Source organism: Pezoporus flaviventris, unplaced genomic scaffold (assembly GCF_033815535.1).
Source record: "Pezoporus flaviventris isolate CSIRO_AGI_PZ_B2104156 unplaced genomic scaffold, CSIRO_AGI_Pfla_v1 ptg000123l, whole genome shotgun sequence".
NCBI lineage: Eukaryota > Metazoa > Chordata > Aves > Psittaciformes > Psittacidae > Pezoporus > Pezoporus flaviventris.
This window is the reverse complement of record NW_026892671.1, coordinates 1,847,151-1,871,222: the sequence shown is the minus strand read 5'-3', so window position 1 is coordinate 1,871,222 and position 24,072 is coordinate 1,847,151. Positions and strand designations below refer to the sequence as shown.

The following is a 24,072-nucleotide window of genomic DNA, read 5'->3' as shown; positions in this document are numbered from 1 at the left end:
CTGCCTTACCTGGCCTAGTATTGCCTGTCCTGGAGTGGCCTTGCCTTGCCTTGCCTCGCCTCGGCTGGCATGGCATGGCCTGGCCTGGCCTTGCCTTCCTTGGCCTTGCCTGGCATGGCCTTGTGTGGCCTGGCCTTTTCTGGCCTGGCCTGGCTTTGCTTTCCCTGTGATTTCCTGGCCTTGCATTGCCTTTATTAGCCTGGCCTGGCCTGGCCTTTCCCTGACCTGCTTGGCCTTGCCTGGCCTTTCCTTACCTGGCCTTGCCTGGCCTTACATGGCCTGTCTAGACCTGGACTAGCCTTGCCTTGCCTAGCCTTACCTTGCCTTAACTGGCCTTTCCTTTCCTTGCCTGACCTGGCCTGGCCTTCCCTTCATGGGCCTTGCCTTCCCTTGTCTTGCATCTCCTGGCCTGGTCTTGCCTGGCCTTGCCTTGCCTTGCCTTGCCTTGCTGTCCTGGTTTAAACGCAGACAGACAGCTTGTTCACTCACTTCCCCCCAGGGGACTTGAGGATATCACAGAAGCACACAATGGTTTGGATTCGGAGGGTCCTTAAAGCTCCTCCAGCTCCAAACCCTGCCACTGGCAGAGACAACTTCCACTGGAGCAGCTTGCTCCAAGCTCCATTTAACCTGGCCTTGAACACTGCCAGCCATGGGGCAGCCACAGCTTCTCTGGGCACCCTGTGCCACTGTCCCACCACCCTCACAGGGAACAACTTCTAAGATCTCATCTCAATCTCCCCTCTCTGTCACGTTAAAATCGTTCCCCCTTGGCCCATCCCCACAGGCCCTTGCTCTCCCCACAGGAAATGAGGGCAGATCCCAGGATCATCCCTCGGCAGCCGCAGCGCTCCGCTGCCGGCTCAGTCAGCCCAACTCACACACCGAGTCCAAAGCAGCCACTCTGGGGAAGTCTCTTGAGGTGCTCTGGCAACTCCTACAGCACCCCAAGATCGCCATCGCCACCCACCTCGTTCCACGCTCCTGTGTCCACAGGCGGCACCGGCTCAGAGACACCAAGACGGGAACCACCAGAGGAGCTGCTCTTGCCTCCTCCACCGGTAGCTTGTGTTCCGTGGGGCAGCTGTCGTCTCCCGGTGCCTCTGCTGGAGGGTTCTGTGGGGTTCTGTGACCTCACACACCTGAACACGGGGAGTTCCAGAATCAGCCACCCCTGTGGTCTCCATGTCCCCAAGGTCATTGTGATGCAGGAGCTCTGACTGGGTCCATGGGGTGCTCTGGAGGTGCTGCAGGCATTCTCTGGGATTCTCTAGGTGTATCCCCAGGATGCCCTGGGAGTGCACAGAGACACAGGGCCGTGGAGCAAGCTGCTCTAGTGGAAGGTGTCCCTGCCCGTGCCTTTGGGGGTTGGAGCTGGGTGAGCTTTAAGGTCCCTTCCAGCCCAGCCCAGCCCAGTCTGGGATTCCATGATTCTCTGCTGTGCCAGGGTCGGTCCCTCTCCACTCCTCGTAGGTGGCCGTGACGCCCTGTTCCATGGCCCACGTTGAGCTGTGACCCCTCGCATGCTCCACCTCCGGACCAAAGGCACTGAGGAAGAGCAGCCCGTGAGGGACCTCCCCGAGCCGGCTGGGCAGAGGCTGGTCCCCCCGCAGCGACTCCCGGAGCACCCCTGGGTGCCCAGCGGCCATGGGCACGATGCTGCCGCCATCCCAAAGCCCCAGTGATCTTTGGGGTGGTCTCTGGTGGCTGTAGCCCCTGTTTGAGGCCTCCATTTGTCCCCTGCAGAGCTTGGGCACATTCCCATGAACCTCCTAATCCCCCTAAACCTCCAGTTCCCTTCCGAACCCCAAATCCCTTCCATTTACTGCCATGGGCCAACAGGGGCACTGAAGAGTCAGGGTACTCTGGGTCAAATGTAACCCCTGGTTTTGGGACACTGGCTGTTCCCCAAATGCCTGCACCACCCCAGGGAGCTTTGGGGAGCTCCCCCAATGCCGAAATCCCCTTTGAACCCCCAAACTCTTCCCCTCAACACATCTCCATGCTGGGGGAATGTTGCTCACCCAAAAGCGACTGAGGGGGCCCTGGGACCCTGGTACATGGGAGATCTCCCAATATAATGTGCCTCCTACAGCTCATTTTGGGGATCCCCCCCTGAACCTCAAAATGTTCCTTGAACCCTCAAATCCCTCTGAACACCCAAATTCCTCCCGCTTGTGTCAATGGGGCTCCCTAGGGCATCCAATGAGATTCGGCTGCCCTGGGATTGATGGACCCCTCAGTCTTGGTAGACAGGGAGTCCCCCAAATAAATGAGCCACCCCAAAGAGTTTTGTGGACCAGCCTGAATCCCCAAATCCTCCCTGCATCCCCCCAAATCCCCCCAAACCCAAAGCCCACAGCTCCAAAGCCGCCCCGGCTCAGCACAGTGGCACAGACTTGCTAAAAAAGGGGTGTTCCGAAAAGTGGTGTTCCCCCAACACCTGCCCTGGGGATCCATCAAGATGCTCTGGAACCCCAAACACACTGGGGGGACCCCAACATTGCTTTCAGTTCAGTAGTGAATTAGGTGGGTCTAAGGGGGTGGATCCCCAAAAGGTTCACCCCAATAAAGGGGCAAACCAAAACCACACTGCACCCCAAAGGGCCCTGGAGGCACCCAAAGCAATCGTGCTGCCCCTAAATCCTAGGGTAACCCCAAATCTCCCTGAAGCAGCACAAAAGCATGCAGGACCCCCAAGTGGGGGCCTGGGGCAGCACAAAAGTCACCCACACCCTTCCATCCCCCCGGCCCCCCCCAGATGAACCCAGGGACCCAAAAACCTGGAGGGGCCCCACCAAACACTCGCCCCCAACTGGGGGTACCCCAGAAAAGCTGCTCCCCCCCTCCAATGCCACCCAGCCCCAAATTGCTCATCGTTGCCCCCAAACCACACCCCATGGGGCATCCCAGCTCCCCCGTCCCTGGTATCAGGGAGTTGGGGGGGCCAGCCCCAGAGTGGGGGTTGCCTAATTTGGGATGTCCCACCAAAAGACCAAGGAGGTGTGGTGGGGGATGGAGGGTAGGAAGCTCTGCAGAGGGATCTGGGCAGGCTGGATCCATGGGCTGTGGCCAATGTGTTGAGGGTCAAGAAGGCAAAGTGCCGGGTCCTGCGCTTGGGCCACAACAACCCCCTGCAATGCTCCAGGTTTGGGGAAGAGGGGCTGAAAACTGCTCATGGGAAAGGAGCTGGGGGTGCTGATTGATGGAGCTGAACATGAGCAGCTTGTGCCCAGGCAGCCAGGAAGTTCCCAGCATCCTGGCCTGGATCAGCACCAGTGCGGCAGCAGGGCCGGGGCAGTGGTGGTGCCCCTGCACTGAGCACTGCTGAGGCCGCACCTCGAATCCTGGGTTCAATTCTGGGTCCTTCACTACAAGAGAGACATTGAGGTGCTGGAGCGGGGCCAGAGAAGGGCAATGGAGCTGGTGCAGGGCCTGGAGCACAAATGTGATGGGGAAGGGCTGAGGGACCTGGGGGGGACCTGATAGCTGCCTACAACTGCCTGAGAGGAGGATGGAGCCAGGAGGGGCTGGGCTCTGCTCCCAAGGAACAAGGGATGGGACAAGAAGAAATGGCCTCAAGCTGCACCAGGGCAGGTTTAGATGGAGCTGAGGAAGAATTTCTCCGGGAAGCTAGGGACCAGGTTAGGAAAGCTGAGACCCAGTTAGAATTCAAATAGGCTCGGGATGTTAAGGATAACAGGAAGGGATTCTTCAGGTATGTAGCAAATAAAAAACAGACTAGGGACAACATAGCCCCCTTCCGGAAGCTCTCGGGAGAACTGGCTACACAGGATTTGGAGAAGGCTGAGGTTCTGAATGACTTCTTTGCCTCGCTCTTCACTGGCAAAGGCTCTGACCGCACCACCCGAGTCTTGGAAGGCAGACGCAGGGACTGTGAGAATGAAGACCTTGGGCCCACTGCAGGAGAGGAACTGGTTCGAGACCATCTTAAAAATCTGAACGTGCACGTGTCCATGGGTACCGATGTAATCCATCCGCGGGTCCTGAAGGAGCTGGCGAATGAGGTTGCGAAGCCGCTGGCCATCATATTTGAGAAATCGTGGCAGTCAGGTGAAGTTCCCGATGACTGGAAAAAGGGAAATATAACCCCCATTTTCAAGAAGGGGAAAATGGATGACCCGGGGAATTACAGACCAGTCAGTCTCACCTCTGTGCCTGGCAAAATTTTGGAGCAGGTTCTCCTGAAAGGCATGCTAAGGCACATGAAAATCAACAAGGTGCTTGGTGACAGCCAGCATGGCTTCACTAAGGGGAAATCCTGCCTGACCAATTTGGTGGCCTTCTATGATGGGGCTACAGAACTGATGGACAGGGGAAGAGCAGTTGATGTCATCTACCTGGACTTGTGCAAAGCGTTCAACATGTCCTACATGACATCCTTGTCTCTAAATTGGAGCGACATCGATTTGATGGATGGACCACTCAGTGGCTAAAGAACTGGCTGGATGGCTGCACACAAAGAGTTGTGGTCAATGGCTCAATGTCTGGCTGGAGACCAGCAACGAGTGGTGTCCCTCAGGGATCGGTGTCGGGACCGGTCTTGTTCAACATCTTCGTCGCTGCCATGGACAGTGGAATTGAGGGTGCCCTCAGCAAGTTTGCTGATGACACCAAGCTGTGTGGTTCGGTTGATACCCTGGAGGGAAGGAATGCCATCCAGAGGGACCTTGACACACTTGTGAGGTAGGCTGATGCGAACCTCATGAGGTTTAACCATGCCAAGTGCAAGGTCCTACACCTGGGTCGGAGCAGTCCCAGGCACAGCTACAGGCTGGGCAGAGAAGAGATTCAGAGCAGCCCTGTGGAGAAGGACTTGGGGGTGTTGGTTGATGAGAAAATGAACATGAGCCGGCTTCAGTGTGCGCTTGCAGTCCAGAAAGCCAACCGTATCCTGGGCTGCATCAGAAGGAGCGTGACCAGCAGGTTGAAGGAGGTGATCCTGCCTCTCTACTCTGCTCTTGTGAGACCTCACCTGGAGCATTGTGTGCAGTTCTGGTGTCCTCAACATAAAAGGGACATGGAACTGTTGGAACAAGTCCAGAGAAGGGCCACGAGGATGATCAGGGGACTGGAGCACCTCCCATATAAAGATAGGATGAGAAAGTTGGGGCTGTTAAGCTTGGAGAAGAGAAGGCTGCATGGAGACCTCATAGCAGCTTCCAGTATCTGAAGGGGGTCTATAGGGATGCTGGGGAGGGACTCTTCATTAGGGACTGTAGTGACAGGACACGGGGCAATGGGTTAAAACTTAAACAGGGGAAGTTTAGGTTAGATATAAGGAAGAAATTCTTTCCTGTGAGGGTGGTGAGGCACTGGAATAGGTTGCCCAGGGAAGTTGTGAAAGCTCCATCCCTGGCAGTGTTCACGGCCAGGTTGGACAAGGCCTTGGGTGATATGGTTTAGTGTGAGGTGTCCCTGTCCATGGCAGCGGGGTTGGAACTTGATGATCTTAAGGTGCTTTCCAACCATAACTATTCTGTGATTCTATGAGGATTTGTCCCAGAGGCTGTGGAGCCTCCACCCATGGACATGTTCAGAAGCTGCCTGAATGAGGCCAGGAGCAACCTGATACGGCCATGACTAGCATGACCATGACTAGTCACTGATGTGACTATGACCAGCAGGACATAGTTATTGCTCAGAAAGGACATCTAGGAGGTCTCTGTTCCTATGACTGGCAAATTATACACATAAACACGTATGTATGCGTGTATATATATCAAAACACAATATTAAATGCATCCTAAACTGTATATATAGCACAGTATATTCTTGTGTTAGAAGTCAACACCAACACACACAATACTAATTTTCCTTGCCTCAGTTTAGTTGGGGTCTCAGTGATTCATAGGGTGGGGAGGGCCCAGCTGCTATGGGCTTTTCTCAGGAAGGATAGAAACCCAAGATCTAAATGGATGATCTGATGTTTTAATGCAGTTATGGAGCAATGGGATATCATGCATGAGTCACGTGAGTGAAATGCAAATTCTTCAACAGGTCTGTGTTTGGAACCAGGCTGATGAGTTAAATCACAGTCAAATTGGGCTTTGCCACCTCTTTTCAGGCAGCTGTAGAACTTGACCCTTTCAGTTTTCCTCCTCAAGTTCTGCCTTTCTCAAAGCCTTTAAGAGAAGCTCTAAGGAGTTTTCTAATTTATACCCACAGTGGTTTGTTAAAAACAAAGGCAAGAATGTTATCAGTAGAGTTTGCTGCAGGAGAGTTGCACTTTGGTTTGAGGCAATGGGGATTAAAGAAACTCAAAGCAAACATGCAAACAAACCAGGACCCTGAAACAGCAGGAAAATCGAAGGTAATGAAAAAACCCAACCAAAAGTCTTTATTTCCTATGCAAGAAGTCATTCCTGGCACAAATTGCAGCTCCCCCATATCCTGGTTGCTATAAAATCACAATGCCACCAGGGAAAACAGTCACCACAGGGTTTCCCCACACACCCAAAACTTCCCTATTTCTTTAGCAGCTCATCACTCAAAGGTGAGAGATGTCCCTGATCCAGTTGTGTTAACAAGCTCCTATGGGAATGGATTTGGAGCTGATGGGCTTTTAGGAAGGAGAAGGCTTGGCTGAGTCCTGGATGGAGATTTTCCACCTGTGGTCACTTGAGCTGTGGCATCTCCAGTGGGAAAAACACTCTTTAATCCAGGGGAAAATAACCCAAACAGAGATGTGACCCTGGCCAGCACTAAGAAATAAATCTTCATTCTTTTTTTTATAATTTATTCTTTATTTGTACTTTATTCTTTATCATTTACGTTGTATTTTTTATTATATATATATTTATTTTATATATATATTATATATATTCTTATTCTTTACTCTTATTCTTTGTTCTAACTGTTTACTAAAGTTACCAGCCTGAAGCTGACTCTTACTGTTGCCAGCAGGACATGACAGTATCCACATATGCCTGCTCTTTAGATGCCCATTTCCCCTTCAAAGCTGTATTCATCTACTTCTGAACAAAATCCATTCCTTTTTCTAAGTGATTTTTGTTCCTTCTTGGTACCATTGCTCTCTGCGGTCACCTCCAAGAGGTGCAAAATGGTCACAGGAGTCCCTCTAGGTATCAAAAGGCAGAAGTTTTGAAATAAGTAGCTAGAAAATCATGGATCAGGATTTCTTATACAACACCACCATCTATTGGATGCTGCTGGGAATATCCACTCCTTTTTATTTAAGATAAAAACTTTTCCTTACGTGCTGGGAAGCTTTGGGTAGCCAAGTGGCTTGTTCTTGCCCAGGAGACTAAGACCATCATGTTACCTCTACAGTTGGCTGATCCTATGTAGGCAGTTTATTTCCTGACCCTGTTAAAGCAGTGTCAGATGGTTTAACAGCTTCAAACAAAGTCCCCTCACATTTAGAAATGATGCTTTAAACCCCACTTTTCCTAATGCAGTTTTTGGCTGAGGCTTCAGGTTGTATGAAATGTAGATTATTGCAGAATCATAGAGTAGTTTGGGTTGGAAAGGAGCTTGGTTCCACCCCTCTGCCATGGTCAGGGACACTACACACTAGACCATGTCACCCAAGACTCTGTCCAACCTGGCCTTGAACATTGCCAGGCATGGGGCAGCCACAGCTTCTCTGGGCACCCTGTGCCAGCACCTCGGCACCCTCACAGGGAAGAGCTTCTTTGTTATCTGTAACCTGAATTCCCCCTGTTCCATTTGAACCCATCACCCCTTGTCCTGTCACTCCAAACTCTAACGAAGAGTCCCTCTCCAGCATCCTTGTAGCCCCCTTCAGACACTGGAAGCTGCTCTGAGGTCTCCACACAGCTTCTTTTCTCCAGGCTGAACAGCCCCAATGTTCTCAGCCTGGCTCCATACAGGAGCTGCTTCAGCCCCTGATCATCCCTGTGGCCTCCTCTGCACTTGATCCATGTCCTTCTGTTGTTGAGGATTTCAAATTCACTCTGCCTTTTAAATGTTTTTTTTTATTAAATTGTGCTATCCATACACAATTTGAAGTGCTAATTCCTGGTGGTTTAAATGATTCGTTCTCCATCAGTTGTTTCCTCTAGATCCACAGATCCCTCTCAGAAAGTGTCCCCATTGCACATCTTTACTCCTGACAAAGCCATCCCAGATTTCATAATGGAAGCAAACAAAAACATATCAGATCTCAAACCAGGTAAGGTCTCAACCTTTATCCCATGGAGGTGAAGGATTTAATTCCTTGTTGTTGATGTATGTAAATCACACCCATCACCACCTAAATAATCCCAGGGGAGCAGCTGGGCTTCTTTAGGTGCTCTCTGATGCTGAATTAAATGGGTGAGGATGCCTATACAGTAACCAAGTTCCTGGGCTACTGGTAGATCCATCCTGGTAACCTGCATGGGGTAGGAAACCCACCTTTTGTTACAGAACATTAAGTGCTAGGCAGGAATAACCAGGGTCATTCCCTACTAGGGCTTTCGGGGAGCAAAAAGGTGACTTTTGTCCTTTCCTGGAAGGCCCTACAGCCCCCTCTCATCTTTGGGAGCACAGTAACGGAAGCATTTCTGATTGAAAAGTAAAGGCAGCTGCTTCAAAATGAAAAGGAAGTTGTGCTTTTATTTTTTCCTTCTAAGTAGCAGCATAAACTGAGATAAAGGAGAGCTGGATTTCTCCTACGCTGAGGGTTGAACACATCTAAGAGTGCTTCCCAAGAGGTAATCTTGTTTTTGAATACAGACATGACACACTACATATTGCTATGTACTAAACCACCTTTGGGGACATCTGAAGGCTGGATAAAAATCTTAACGGCAACAATTTTGGGCTGGTATTGTTCAAATAAGACCTTCTGGTGCCATTAATTTTAAAACCTGTTGGGTGGATCCTGACCTGGCTCTTGGGAGCCCTTTGGGCTGACCCTTGCCTGGTCTGACAGCTCCCCCGCGGTTAATGTGTAATCCCCTGACTTGTTTTACCCCTGGCTCTGTGAATACCACAAAGGACAAGGCTCTGGAAGGACGGGTAGATGCTGCATGGGAGAAGACAGAGCAGCATTACCCTTCTAGCTGGAGCCTGGAGAAGCTGGGAGTATTAAAACCCATTTCAAGTGGATCTGAGAGCAAAGACGAAGAAATCCCTGATATGAAAACTTTGCTTTGTCCTGTGGCATCCACAGGATCCACAGGCCTTGTAGCAAACCCTACCTCCTCTGCTTTATTTCAGGGCAGCAGAAACCATCCCCTTGAGGAATCAGAGGGATGCTGGTGGTGTGAGCATGGGGCTCTTTTGCTTCATATTTTAAACGATCCCTTTCTTCACTCATTTGATAGTTTGTGCTGTAAGACTCTCGAAAGAGCAGCTAGCCAAACAGTGTGTTTTAGCTCGAGAGAGCTGGAACCTTCCCCTTGTTCCTGTTCTGAGATCTTGAAGATAACATCCACCATGATGGCTTCGGACTGTCAGAGGGGAGATTGAGATGAACTCTTAGGCAGAAGCTCTTCCCTGTGAGGGTGCTGAGGCGCTGGCACAGGGTGCCCAGAGAAGCTGTGGCTGCCCCACCCCTGGCAGTGCTCAAGGCCAGGTTGGACACAGGGGCTTGGAGCAAGCTGCTCTAGTGGAAGGGGTCCCTGCTCGTGGCAGGGATTGGAGCAGGATGAGCTTTAAGGTCTCTTCCAACACAAACTACTCTGGGATTCTATGGTTCTATGAGAGCAAGCTAACTGCTACCTAACCAGGAGGTTGTGATGCAAGGTTTTGCTTGGCTGTAGAGTCTCAACAGCAGCTGGATGTTCCCTTATCCATGTCAAGAGTTGCATCTTGGATAACACTAGCAACAGTCTGCTTGGTGAGCCCTAGGGCAGCTTGTTGAAAGCTTGGCCAAAAAACAAGATCTTACCAAATCGGAGTAGGAAAGCCACAAATGGAGGTCCTTTCCCCAGGAATACAGGGATAAATATTCAGTTAACTCTTCAGCAGAGTGTGGACCCACAACCTGCATGGATAATATCTAAACGAGGGCAGCAAGGTGTGGATTTTCAGATTAATTTATCTCCATTCCAGTGAGTTTGCTCAAGCTGCAGGGAGATGTGATTGCTGGGGGGGGAAGTTGTCGTGTATAGCACAAGCTGCAGCCTTAGAAACATCCCAGGTTTCATATCTGCACCTTGGAACACTTCAGACCAAGCAGCTGGTTTGTCAAGCAAGAAAAAGCGAGGGTGAGTCTTTGTTAATTGTGAGCTTCAGGTCAATTGTCCCCTGGCAGGAGATGTGTGTGTCTGGGCAGGTGGATGCTGCCTCAGGGGGAGGATTGAGCCCCAGACCCAAACAGTTTGATTTTCAAATGGCAAAGGGCCATCAAATAATGATGACTTAAGCATGGCTCTGCTTGTCAGATACCAGCCACGCACACTCCTGCTTTGCTCTCTGGTGTAACTCTGTCAAGTGATGATTAATGTTAGGCAAGATAAATCAATGAGGATTTATTCTACCTGTTGTAAGCTGTGATATTAGGAGCTGCTGATTTCTCCCTGGGAGAATTTATCTTTGCTCAACCCTTAATTTATCATTTGTCTCCAAGTTAGGCATTGTGTCTAAAGCAAAGTGAGGCGAGAAATCCTGGCTCTGCACCATCCTACCCTAAGGAAAGCCACATTTGCTCTCAAAGAGCTCCTCCTGGGTCACAGAGAACAGCTATTTATTCCTCATGCATCACACTAGATTGGCAGCACCCAAAAGATGAGAAATAATTCCCTTTTCCCAGCAGTTACTCAGGAATTCAAGGACTTCCATGTGTCAACGGCTTGAGAGGAGCTATGAGGAACCCTGCAGTTTATTCATTCTGGTGTTGCCCTCCCTCCTTGCCTTAAAATATCTACTTGCTTCCAAGTGTGTTCCTGATGATTGTGGTGTTTAGCCTTAGGAACTTGGTGTTTTCCTCTCTCAAAGAGAATTTACCTTATATTGACTTGTATGTATGTAAGTGGTGTAACTGATAGATAAACAAAACCTGACATTCTTAACATTATTGAGGGATTTGGGCCTATTCAGAATTTTCAATTTAAAGACATAAATCAGGCAAACTGCTTATAGGTTCACTATGGTTGAAGATAATTATACGTCCCCCTCTGAGTTTATTCTGCTGTGCTTCACGAACAGGGAAGTCCTGTGGGTGATGTGCTTTGTCTTATTCCTTGCCATCTATGAGTTACCTTCATAGGAAACCTGCAATTAATTGCATTAATCAGAATGCATTCCTGCCTACACACCCCCATGTACTTCTTCCTAAGCCACTTGCCTCTCCTGGATGTCTGCTAGTCCTCTACCATCATCCCTCAAGCCTTGCTCAATGTTCTAGTGGAGAAGAAGGTGATTTCCTTCATTAGATGTGCCACTCAGCTCTTCTGCTTTGCAACCTGTGCCACAACCAAGTGCTATGTGCTGGCTGCTGTGGCTTACAATCGCTACATGGCCATTTGTAACCCCCTTCTGCTACTCCATGGTCATGTTTCAAAGGCTTTGCATTGGGTTGTTGGCTGGTGCCTACTTAGCTGGCGTGATCAGCTCTACCATACACACGGTTTCCTTATTTTGTCTCCTGTTCTGTCGGTCCAAGACGATCAATCACTTCTTCTGTGATGGACCACCACTGCCAGCCCTCTCCTGCTCTGACACCCGAGGTGATGGTTGCTGCCGTGGTGGGGTCCAAGGTACTGAGCTCCACGGTCTTCATCCTCATCTCCTACTTGTCGGTCCTTTCCACTGTCATGCGGATGCAGTCTGTGGCTGGTCGACAAAAAGCTTTCTCCACCTGTGCCTCTCACTTCATCTCCATTGCTTTGTACTACGGCAGATCCCTCTTCATGTACCTGTGCCCCAGCTCCAGGCAGTCCTCAAAGCATGATGAGGTGATCTCCATGCTGTACTCTGTGGCTGTCCCCATGCTGAACCCGCTCATTTACAGCCTAAGAAATGTGGATATGAAGAACGCCATGAGGACAGCAAAAAGTAGAGTCTTCTCCTCTTTGTCCGTTCATGGTTCCTTGTCAGCTGAAAGGAGAGGGCTACCCTGCCCTGGTGAGAAGCAGCAGGCTGGATATTGCACCTTCAAGGATGGTTCGATATTGCACCTTGAAGAGGATGGTTGGATATAGCACCTTCAAGGAAGGGTGGATATAGCACCTTCACAAAGACGGGACTAAACATACTTGGAAGCATGACACCTGGAAAACACGCTTCTCCTTAAACCAGAACTACATGCTATACTCTGATGGACAGGACTTTCTCTGGCTGCAGCCTGAGACCTGACAGTGACTGTGTATTGGAAAGAAAGTTGTTGTCCAAAGTGATTGTTACTTAAATATTACTTGAAATTCATGTATCTTATTATTTATATGCTATTAAACATAACAATAAACTTTACTTCCACCTTCAGAGAGCAAAAGGGAGAAGGTGGTGGCTTTGCCCTGCTGGCATCAAACCAACTGGTACCTGAGCTCATGTCTTATATTAGCAAATGCTTTCTGGTGTTATTTCTGGTTTTAAGGAAATATTAACTGATATTTCCAGGTATTTCAACTCCAGACCACAAGGTTTGGTCACGTGAAATGACAGAGGGGATACTGAGGTGAGCTCTTAGGCAGAAGCTCTTCCCTGGGAGGGTGCTGAGGTGCTGGCACAGGGTGCCCAGAGAAGCTGTGGCTGCCCCATCCCTGGCAGTGTTCAAGGCCAAGTTGGACACAGGGTTTTGGAGCAAGCTGCTCTAGTGGAAGGTGTCCCTGCCTGTGGCATGGGTTGGAGCTGGATGAGCTTTAAGGTCCCTTCCAACACAAACCAGGCTACAATTCTAAGAAATAAAGCTGCAACAGTCTGTTTGGTCAACAAAGCCCTTGTGTTAAATGGGGACAAGTCATATCTGAGCCTCTGCTCTGCTGTGAATTTAAGTAGGGGTGTAAAGAGCAAGAATGCTGGTAAAGAGGAAGGATTTGGGGTCTTCCTCTCCCCTGAACACCCAAGGTGCTGCTGGCATGGGTATCCTGATGAGCCCGATGGAGCAAGTACAATACCCAGCTGTCTGCATCTGGGACTTCAAGCTGCATTATTCACCTTGCACAATCGCACCCAGGTATTCTCAGTGCCTCTTTTTGCCTTCATGTAGTTCTTTTCAATAATCTTTGAATTATATATTTCTCTTCTTTCCAGAATATGATTGAGGGTTATTTCTCCCTCTGTTATACTGATTTTCCCACTTCACAAGCCTTGGTTTTAGCCCAGTACCCAATGGGGAAGAAAGACATTCAAATCCACTCAGAAATAATTTTCTACCCTCCTCCAGTGCATCTCCTGGACTGTCAGTCTGGTGCCTTCCATCAGAAAAACAGGTTGACATTGAAAACATCTAAAGCCATCTACATTCTACTCTTTCTTGCTTCCCCACATTTTCATACCTTGGTTTTCTCTTCTATCTGCCCCATCCTTTGTCTTTTCTAAATGTCTGGGACAAGGTTATCATTTAATATTTCTACTAAGGGTTTTATCATGTCTCTTCATCTAGGAGAAATATTCGGGACACACCAACACTCAGAATTCTTCAGATGAAGACTGGGAAATCTGACTTCATCCTGATAGATCCTCAAAGCAGCCACGTTTTGAGCCAATGCTTTTGACCAAAGTGGTGTACATTCACTAGTCAACTGTATGGAAATAAATGTATGTGATGGAAAGGACTCCCCATGACCAGCACAAACCATCCACACAGAGGATGCTTTGTTGTGCTTGTTTGCAGCTCCCTCCAATGCAATATTAGATGATCCCTGTGGATGTAAAGGGCTTCCTCAGGGAAACACTGAAAGGAAGAGGTATGTGATAGATGGGGAAATACAAAGCAAACTGTCCTGGGCCTGTCTTCCTGGGTAGGTCTCTACAGGAGAACTGGTCTTGAAGGTGTTGATGCAGCCAGAAGGAGTTTGGGGAGAGAGGAATTGAGAGGTTGTTTTGCTGATCAAGTCAAACTAATTATCCAATGGAGGAGGGTCCTTTGGGAGAACAGTTTGCACAACACAAGCCTCTGAGGTAATGCCTCCTGTGAGATAAAACCCCTCCACCAGCCAGCCTGGAGCATCCTGCTCGCAGGCATCTCTCCTTCAACCCATTGCATGGTCTCCAGGACGAGCTGCAGGCACTGCATCCACCACCACCTTCCTCTTTAACCAAGCAGGTACAAAAGGGTTTGATGGGTGGTGGGTCCAGTTTGACCCTGGTCATGCTACCTCTCCCATGCTTTGATGGCATGTTGAATTTCACTGTTCTTCAGGGACTGTATTGATAGGGCAAGGGGTGATGGGTTTAAACTAAAACAGAGAAATTCAGGTTTGAGTTAAGGAAGTTCTTCCCTGTGAGGGTGCTGAGGCACTGGCACAGGGTGCCCAGAGAAGCTGTGGCTGCCCCATCCTTGTCAGTGTTCATGGCCAGGTTGGACACAGCGGCTTGGAGCAAGTTGCTCCAGTGGAAGGCGTCCCTGCCCATGGCAGGGCTTGGAGCTGGGTGAGCTTTAACCTCCCTTCAACCCAAAACATTGTCTTATATCCCATGATGAGAATAAAAGTGCCCTAGTATGGGGTGGTTTGCTTCAAAAACACCAACCTTCCTGACCCCATCTACAACTGATTTAGCGATATTTTAGCATGAGAATATCCAAGCTAAAGCCTTAAAAATTTGATTTATATATGGTATATTTTGTATTTTACACTCTTAGATGGATATTTGGGTTGGTCATAGGAAGCTCACTGCAATCCCAGCAAAGCTCTGCTAGAGCTAAGACCACTGTATTCCCTTAACTTTATGCAGGGTGGGGGTTCTTGGCAGGAGGCTGGGACTGGATAAGTTTTAAGGTCCCTTCAACCCAAAGCATTCTATGATATTATGTGGTGTGAATAAACGTGCGCTAGTACGGGGTAGCTTTGCTTCAAAAACCCACGTTCCTGACCCCATCTACAACAGATTTAGGGGTATTTTAGCACTGATGTAGCCATTCATAGATTGATATTCCATCAAGTAATTCATCTGCAGAGAAATTGAATTGTGGAGAATATCCAAGCTAAAGCCTTAAAATTTTGGTTTATATATGATGTATTTTACACCCTTAGGTGCATATTTGAGTTTGTCATAGGCAGCTCACTGCAATCACAGGAAAGCTCTGCTAGAGCTAAGACCACTGCTTTCCCTTAACATTATGCAGGGTGGGAGTCCCTCAAAAGCAGATAAACTTAGAACTTAAAGCAAATTTCAAGTACATGGCTTTGTGTGGTGTTGAAAAGGATGCAGCACAAGTAATGAATCTAGAGAAGAGCACTGATCCACTCTGAAAAATACAGAAAAAGAGAGAAAAAAAGGTCCTTAAAATTCCCAGAAATCAGAAAAGACAAAATGTTTTCTGTTTTCCACATTTGTGGACGTACTAATTTGATTTTATTGCATTACATTTGGATAGACATGATGTTTCCCAGTGTTTCATTAGTGCAGTGTATATCAATCATCGTAGAATTATTCTCTTTTGATTTCAGGTTGTGTAATGAGCTCCTTCACCTCTTTGACTTCAGATCTTGGGCTACACACAGAAATACACCATTACAAATACACCATTTACCATTGCATTTACTTTGTGGATTATACTCCAACTAAACTTCCACATTATTTATCTCTAAGGGATGTATTTCACTGATTCCTTTCAATCCAAATCCATCAACTTGTTGAAATGACAGATACAGGAAACCTCACGGTTCTCTCCAGCTTCATCCTCTTGGGTTTCTCTGATGCCCCAGAGCTACAAACCACCATCTTCACAGTCTTCTTATCCCTCTATGTTTTAATGGTGCTGGGGAACCTGACGATGATCCTGCTGATCAACACTGACCCCCACCTCCACATCCCCATGTACTTCTTCCTGACCCACTTATCTTGCATGGATGTTTGCCTTTCCTCTGCTATCATCCCAAAAGCTCTGGAGACCTTCCTGCTGGGGAGAAGCCACATCTCCTTTTGGGGTTGCTTTGCCCAGATGTATATTTTCCTGGCTCTGGGTATCTGTGAGTGCTTCCTGCTTGGGGTAATGGCTTATGACCGATACACGGCTGTGTGCAAGCCCCTGCTCTACACCATTGCCATGACCAGGGCGCGTTGCTATGGCATGATGGTGCTGGTGTACACCATCGGGTTCCTCACCTCCCTGGTGCACATCACACTGGCAGGGAGGTTGTCCTTCTGTCAGGCCAGGAGCATCAACCACTTCTTCTGTGAGCTGCCCACCCTCCTGCAGATCTCTTGCTCAGACACCCACAGAAACAAGTTTGTGTTGGTGTCCAGTGTTACGTTTAATGCTGTGGTCTCTCTCCTGATGATCCTGGTGTCCTACGCCTACATCCTCCACACTGTCCTGCAGATCCCTTTGGCCACGAGGAGGCTGAAGGTCTTCTCTACCTGCGCCTCCCACTTGGCTGCCATCACCATCTTCTACGCACCCGGGATCCTCACCTATGTCCAGCCTCATGAGGCATCCTCATGGGATCAGGCAAAGCTGGTGTCTCTGTGTTACTCCATCCTCACCCCAACCCTCAACCCCCTCATCTACAGCCTGAGGAACAAGGAGGTGAAGGGGGCTCTGAGGAGGCTGTGGGAGCGAAAGCTGCTGCCACATCTATGCAGGGTTTGAAAGCACATTTGGAGTTCTTCAGTACTGTGGAGGTAAGGAAGGAATATGTGGAATATGTGATTATGGAATTGAGCATTACTGGCCATTATTGGTCATTATTGCTCACCACTCGTCATTATTAGAGATAAGGAGATCACACAGCAAGTGCAGGGCATGGATAAACAGCACAACAAATTGTTGTCTTTAAACACCTTCAGGTGTTTGTAAGCGTGGCCTGAGCCTTCAGTAATTAATTCAAATAAGTATCAGCTCTTCAATAGCACACCTGAGACCCCACCATGGTGTTTTGTGTCTAAATAGTCCTAAATGAAAGTAGTGCCCACAAAAAAGAGGCTCATCCTTGATTTAAGGCAGTGACCACTGTCTCCATTGCCTGGTGATACTTGTTCATCCCAAACGAGCTTGAAGACCTGAGGGACAGACCAACGGTTCAATACAACTCTGGTATCCCCTGCAGTTCTGATACAGTTTTCGTGTCTATAGAATCTTAGAACCATAGAATAGTTTGAGTTGGAAAGGACCTTAAGATCATCCAGTTCCAGCCCCCCTGCCATTGGTAGGTAGGCCTCACACTAAACCATGTCACCCAAGGCTCTGTCCAACCTGGCCTTGAACACTGCCCGGGATAGAACATACACAACCTCCCTTAGCAACCCATTCCAGTGCCTCAGCACCCTCACAAGAAAGAATTTCTTCCTTATATCCAACCTAAACTTTCCCTGTTTAAGTTTTAACCTGTTGCCCTTGTCCTGTCACTACCGTGCTAATGAGGAGTCCATTCCCAGCATCCTTTAAACTCCCTTTTCAGATACTGGAAGGCTGCTATGAGGTATCCACTCAGCCTTCTCCAGGCTGAACTGCCCCAAATTTCTCAGCCTGCCTTCATAGAGGAGGTGCTTCAGTCCCTGATCATCCTCGTGGCCTCCTCTGGACTTGTTCCAACAGTTCCATGTCCTTTTTATGTTGAGGACACCAGAACTACACACAGTGCTCCAGGTGAGCTCTGACGAGAGCAGGGTAGAGGGGCAGGATCACCTCCTTCGACCTGCTGGTCACGCTCCTTTGGATGCAGCCCAGCATACGCTTGGCTTTCTGGGCTGCAAGCGCACACTGAAGCTGGCTCATGTTCATTTTTTCATCACCCAGCACCCCCAAGTCCTTCTCTGCAGGGAATATAAGAAGGCCATGGAGCTGCTGGAGTAAGTCCAGAGGAGGCCACGAGGATGCTCAGGGGCTGGAGCAGCTCCCGTATGGCACCAGGCTGAGAACATTGGGGCTGTTGAGCCTGGAGAAGAGAAGCTGCTTGGAGACCTCAGAGCAGCTTCCAGTGTCTGAAGGGGGCTACAAGGATGCAGGAGAGGGACTCTTCATCAGGGACTGTAGGAATAGGACAAGGGGTAATGGGTTCAGACTGAAACAGGGGGGATCCAGATTTTATGTAAGGAAGGAATTCTTCACTATGAGGGTGCCAACGTGCTGGCACAGGGTGCCCAGAGAAGCTGTGGCTGCTCCATCCCTGGCAGTGTTCAAGGCCAGGTAGGAGACAGGGGCTTGGAGCAAGCTGCTCTAGTGGAAGGCGTCCCTGCCCATGGCAGGGGTTGGAAGTTGAGAGCTTTTAGGTCCCTTCCAACATAAACCAGTCTGGGATTCTGTGATACCTGATATGACCATCCAATACATTTATCCTGTGTAAGTGAGCTGGAGCAGTGCTAAGGACTTGTGATAGGCACACATAGGTTAGCATGTGGCCAGAAGTGTGTCCCAACTAAAATCTTCCTGGGATGTGTGGTCCTTACATCTTTTCCTTTCTGGATACTCAGTACCAGGTCTGTGCTTTGTGGATTTGACCATGTCACATCCCCTTCTGTATGTCATCACATTATTGAGGAGGAAGATGCTCTAAATGAAACAGTAGATGGAGGGGTTTTAACATTTAATCCAAACACACCATTCTGTTTAATGAACTGTACAATTGCTGGAAGAACATGTACTTGTATAATGACAAACCGAATAAATTTGTGGTTAAAATAAGTACCTTTGGAAACCGTGGTCTTCTGCAAAGAACTGTGATGAATAATGAATGAATGCAATGGCAACCAGTCAAAATCTAATTTAAGTTGGTGTGAAGTGAAATGCTCACTTTATAAGCTTTTAATCAAAGTTTCTGATGGAGTTTTCATGAAAAATAAAGACATTTGGACAATTCCCTCAAGAAAAGAGAACACAACATGTGAAGCAACTGATTCAGACAGAATAAGAGAGGGACTCTTCATCAGGGCCTGTAGGGACAGGCCAAGGGGAATGGCTTTAACCTGCCCGAGGGGAGACTGAGATGAGCTCTTAGGCAGAAACTCTTCCCTGGGAGGATGCTGAGGTGCTGGCACAGGGTGCCCTGAGAAGCTGTGGCTGCCCCATCCCTGGCAGTGTTCAAGGCCAGGTTGGTCACAGGGGCTTGGAGCAAGCTGCTCCAGTGGAAGGTGTTGGGGTCGGAGCTGGAGGAGCTTTAAGCTCCCTTCCAACCCAAACCATTCCATGATTCCATGATTTTGCATAACTGAGGAGGGGTGATTCTCATTAACACAATAAAGGAGCTCTTTGCTCCTTTCTGCTCCATTCTTTCATCCTCTGCACACAGGAATACATCAGAGGAGGCTGAATGCAGAGCTGCCGCTGTGTTTAGGGCATTGGGTGGTGGAAAACCCAGTTCCCCTCTCCTTGAGACATCAGGGAGTGCAGCCACAGTAATTGCCATGGCCAGCATCACCTGGGTCCTTCTCACACACCCTCTGCCATAGGCTCAGGCTCTATTTAAGCACAGTCCTGGCACTGGGCCCACCTCCAGGGCTGTGCTGTAACTGGGTTTGCTCCTGGTCAGTAGCAACCATGAACTTGACTCTTAGTTTCCCCTGGGCTATCCGTGGAAGCTGCTGCTGTGCTCAGGCACACAGGGACTGTGCTCTGCTTTGTGGGCACTTTCAGCTCCCAGCTCACCTTCCCATTGGGAATAACTGGTCCTGGCTGCTCCCTTGAGGCATCTTGCATCATGCAAACAGCACAAACAACTGTTAATGAGAGGCAAGACCCTCTGGTGTCCAAGCTAGGGACAAGGCAAGCTCTAATGGAAACTAAGTGTTATAAACATTTCCTCCTCCTTGTCTGTGTCTGTCTCTTAGGGAAAATGACCCCTGTTCAACTGGGTGCTCCAGATAGATTTTGTTTTACTCTACATCAGGCATTCAAATGCAAACTCCTAACTCTGAGGGGGAAAAAAGAAGTTAGAAGTCTAGGTATACCATACAGTGGGTATGCTTAGTCATGTTTTCCATGTCCAACTAACAGAAATGATGCTGGGAGTCTTTCTCTTTTATTTTTAGCTATGAAAAACACAACGTCAGGACTAACTTGGGTGCAGCCATGTGCAAAGTACCATGAAGTAACAGATGATCCCCCCTCTCCTGCAATGCATCCAGGTCTCTATTTGCTACATAAAGAGCTTATTGCTAAAGGTCTCTAACAGGTTGCAGTTGGTTATTTCTGCTTTGCAGAGCATGAAGTTCTGCAGCATTCCTCAGTGGTACCTTCTCAGTTAACAGGTTGTGTTGGGGAAGAGTTGGGTGCGAGGAAATATCACTTACAGCAGCCCCACAACAAGAAAATAGGGGAAAAAACATACTTCTCCCTAAAGTCATTACATTCAATCATACTAAAATCCTTGGCAATAGGGGAAAATCCTACTCTCAGCTGCTACTTCTCCTAAACCAGATGTGAGATGAAGCCCACAGCAAGGAGGTTAGAAGTAGGTGGCCTTTAAGCTCCCTCCAACCCACACTGTGCTGTGAAACCTCTTTGGCTCAGCTGGATGTTTGTGGTGGTAGGAAGGAAGGTGCAGGATGACAGACACAGCTCTGCTGCCTCCAGGCTGGGATGTTCTGGTCACACAGCAATTTAGCATCTTCCCAATGCTCAATCACAGCACGTACCATGCTCATCCTCTGGCAGCTCAGTGGCTTTGCTTCTCCTCCCATTTCCTTACTTTGCACTGCACATCCTTCTGGGAGCAAATGGGATTTTATGCATTTCCTTGCATTAGCCCAAAGTAAAGTGATGTTTTTCGGATGTACCTCCTCAAAACCCCTCATCCCTCCTTGAACTTGCCTCTGGATGAATCACTGCTTGAATCAGTGCAACTTCTAAAGCTAAACTGAAGAGGGAAATTCCTCATGGGCTTATTTTTGCCACCTCCTATGATATCACATGTATTTTCCCCAAAAGAAAAACCCAAGAGATGACAAGGGAATATTTATCAGAGACCTATATTGAGGGGATGCTTAACATCACCGAGTCTCTGCAGAGTTTAAAGCATGGTTAGAATGTGTTGTACCTGCTCCTGTAAAGACATTCAGTTCCTTCCTCCTCCAGACAGCTGACACAAAACAAGTTAAAAAGGGAAAGAGGAGGAGTTCTATCAACCGATTGAGACCGGGTTGGTCAATGAGCAGCTCGCAATGAGGTTATTTGCTGTTGCTTTTCTAAGGGCATCTTTAACATCCTTGTTCCTCAAGCTGTAGATCAGAGGGTTGAGCATAGGGACAAGGAGGGTGTAAAACACAGCGGTAACTTTCTCTGTCTCCAGGGAGTACTTGGAAGATGATTGCATGTGGCTGAGCCCAGCAAGGACATAGAACAAGGTAACGGTCAGGAGGTGGGAGGCACAAGTAGAGAAGGCTTTGTGCCTTCCTTCAGCAGACCTAATCCTCAGGATGGACAAAAGGATGTATACATAGGAGGTGATGATGAGGACCAGCACAGACATGGAAATGCTCCCATGAAGAATTACAAGCAAAAGCTCATTGAGGTGGCTGTTGGAGCAGGAAAGCTTCAGCAAAGGGTTAGTGACACAGAAGTAATGGTTGATGGTGTTTGGACCGCAAAAAGGCAACAGCAGCAAGCAACAGGTTTGGATTAGGGAGTTCAAAATCCCCCCCATGTATGATGCAGCCACCAGCTGAACACAGACCCCGTGGGGCATGGAAACCGTGTAGAGCAGTGGGTTGCAGATGGCTACATAGCGGTCATAAGCCATCACAGCCAGCAAGAACACCTCTGTGGTCACAAACATGAGGAGGTAGAAATGCTGCAGGAAGCAGGCAGGGTAAGAGATGGTTTTGTTTTCCACCAAGAAGGCAAGAAGCAGCTTTGGAGCAAAGACAGAGGAGTAGCAAAGATCGAGAACAGAGAGATTGCAGAGGAAGAAGTACATGGGGGTGTGCAGCCGGGGGCTTGTCTTGATCAGTGCCATCAGCCCAGGGTTGCCCGTGAGAGTGATGAGATAAATCATGAAGAAGATTACAAAGAGAGGAGTCTGCATCTTGGGCTCACTTGTCAGGCCAAGGAGGATGAAGTGGGTCACTGCAGTGTGGTTGCCTTCAGCCCTGTTACTGTATTGCATGGCAGCATCCCTGTGGGAAGGAGGAAAGATGGAGTGAAATAGGGAAGAGCAATGCCATGTGGCTTGCATGTACTCCGTTAGGCTGGACATTAAAACAATAAAGATTTGATAGTTGAAGGAACATCTAACTGTGGTTCTTGGTGAATCTTCACAGGCAGAGAAACACATTCAAAAGCCCTTTAGAAATCTCTTAATCATGAGGCTAAATCAGACCTTTTCTTTTAAAAACCCAAACCCAATCTTTGAAAACTGGAGAAGAAGTGAAGAACTTGCAAACTTGTCATCACATTTCATTAGGGAGGCAGAAAAAGGGACTGTGCATTCCATTTGCTCCATGAGAAAGACTGAAAACATCTGAGTGTGATGCCCCAGGAGCCCTGAATCCATCACCCCAGCTCTGATACAGCATTGCTGGATCCCCAGCTGCACACAACAACTCATTGAGTGAGATACATGAGTCTCAGGAGGTTTCCCTGGCAGCCTGGGGCAGAAAGTCCTGTCCTAGACAGCAAAAATAGGCTGAGCTGGCACATTGCTGTCGGTAGAATCGTAGAACAGTTAAGGTTGGAAAGTACCTTAAGGTCATCCAGTTCCAACCCCCCTGCCATGGGCAGGGACACCTCACATTAAACCATGTCACCCAAGGCTCTGTCCAACCTGGCCTTGAACACTGCCAGGGATGGAGCATTCACAACCTCCCTGGGCAACCCATTCCAGTGCCTCACCACCCTAACAGTAAAGAACTTCTTCCTTAGATCAACCTAAACTTCCCCTATTTAAGTTTTAACCCATTCTCCTTTGTCCTATCACTACTAGCAGTTTTGGTCAGGTTCCAGCACAGAGAGAACTATTCCCCTCAGTGTGGCAGATGAGACTAACAGAGAGTCAGTGCACTTAACTTCTGTTATCTCCTCCAGCTCAGGTATTAAAAGGCTTTAAACTAGATGTGTTGGGGGAGGGGAGCATCATTCCATTCCAACACACCCAGTCAGTTGCCAGCACCTATAATAAATGCTGGGAGCAATGTAGAGATATCCCAGCCGCTCCAGCCAATGAGCTGGCTTCATTTGGAGCTCGGCTCAGATGCCTCTATACAAACGCCCGTAGCATGGGGAACAAACAAGAGGAATTAGAGATGCGGGCACGTCTACAGGGGTATGATATAATAGGCATCACAGAAACATGGTGGGATGGCTCCTATGACTGGAGTGTTGGAATAGAAGGTTACAGGCTCTTTAGGAAAGACAGGCCTGGCAGGCGGGGAGGGGGGGTTGCCCTTTATGTTAGGGATAGGCTAAAGAGTATGGAACTCTGTCTGGGGACAGGTGAGCAGTCCACAGAGAGTTTGTGGGTCAGGGTTAAAGGGAATACAGCTGTGGGAGACATTACTGTGGGCATCTGTTACAGACCTCAGGAAGCTCTCGGGAGAACTGGCTACACAGGATTTGGAGAAGGCTGAGGTTCTGAATGACTTCTTTGCCTCGGTCTTCACTGCCGAAGGCTCTGACCAAACCACCCAAGTCTTGGAAGGCAGATGCAGGGACTGTGAGAATGAAGACCCTGGACCCACTGTAGGAGAGGAACTGGTTCGAGACCATCTTAAAAATCTGAACGTGCACAAGTCCATGGGTCCTGATGAGATCCACCCGCGGGTCCTGAAGGAGCTGGCAAATGAAGTTGTGAAGCCGCTGGCCATCATATTTGAGAAATCATGGAAGTCAGGTGAAGTTCCCGACAACTGGAAAAAGGGAAATATAACCCCCATTTTCAAGAAGGGGAAAATGGATGACCCGGGGAATTACAGAGCAGTCAGTCTCACCTCTGTGCCTGGCAAAAGCTTGGAGCAGGTTCTCCTGGAAGGCATGCTAAGGCACATGAAAGTCAACAAGGTGCTTGGTGACAACCAGCAGGGCTTCACTGAGGGGAAATCCTG

The 24,072-nt window shown here is 48.7% G+C and overlaps 2 protein-coding genes and 1 pseudogene across 2 annotated transcripts; 2 read left to right on the top strand and 1 right to left on the bottom strand.

Annotated features, from left to right (window-relative positions):
- The first annotated feature begins 11,232 nt into the window (after positions 1 to 11,232).
- LOC133282480 (olfactory receptor 5AU1-like) lies at positions 11,233 to 12,137 on the top strand (annotated as a pseudogene).
- Positions 12,138 to 15,769: 3,632 nt separating this feature from the next.
- On the top strand, positions 15,770 to 16,666 carry LOC133282397 (olfactory receptor 8I2-like; the record flags this gene model as incomplete). The annotated part of the gene is made up of 1 exon (XM_061478411.1): positions 15,770 to 16,666. A coding segment is annotated over one exon (897 nt), but the record flags the coding sequence as incomplete, so codon positions are not given.
- A 4,489-nt stretch (positions 16,667 to 21,155) lies between these two features.
- On the bottom strand, positions 21,156 to 22,139 carry LOC133282479 (olfactory receptor 5J3-like). The gene has a single exon (XM_061478470.1). It carries the CDS (start codon positions 22,137 to 22,139, stop codon positions 21,156 to 21,158), a length of 984 nt encoding a protein of 327 aa, XP_061334454.1.
- Positions 22,140 to 24,072: the final 1,933 nt, after the last annotated feature.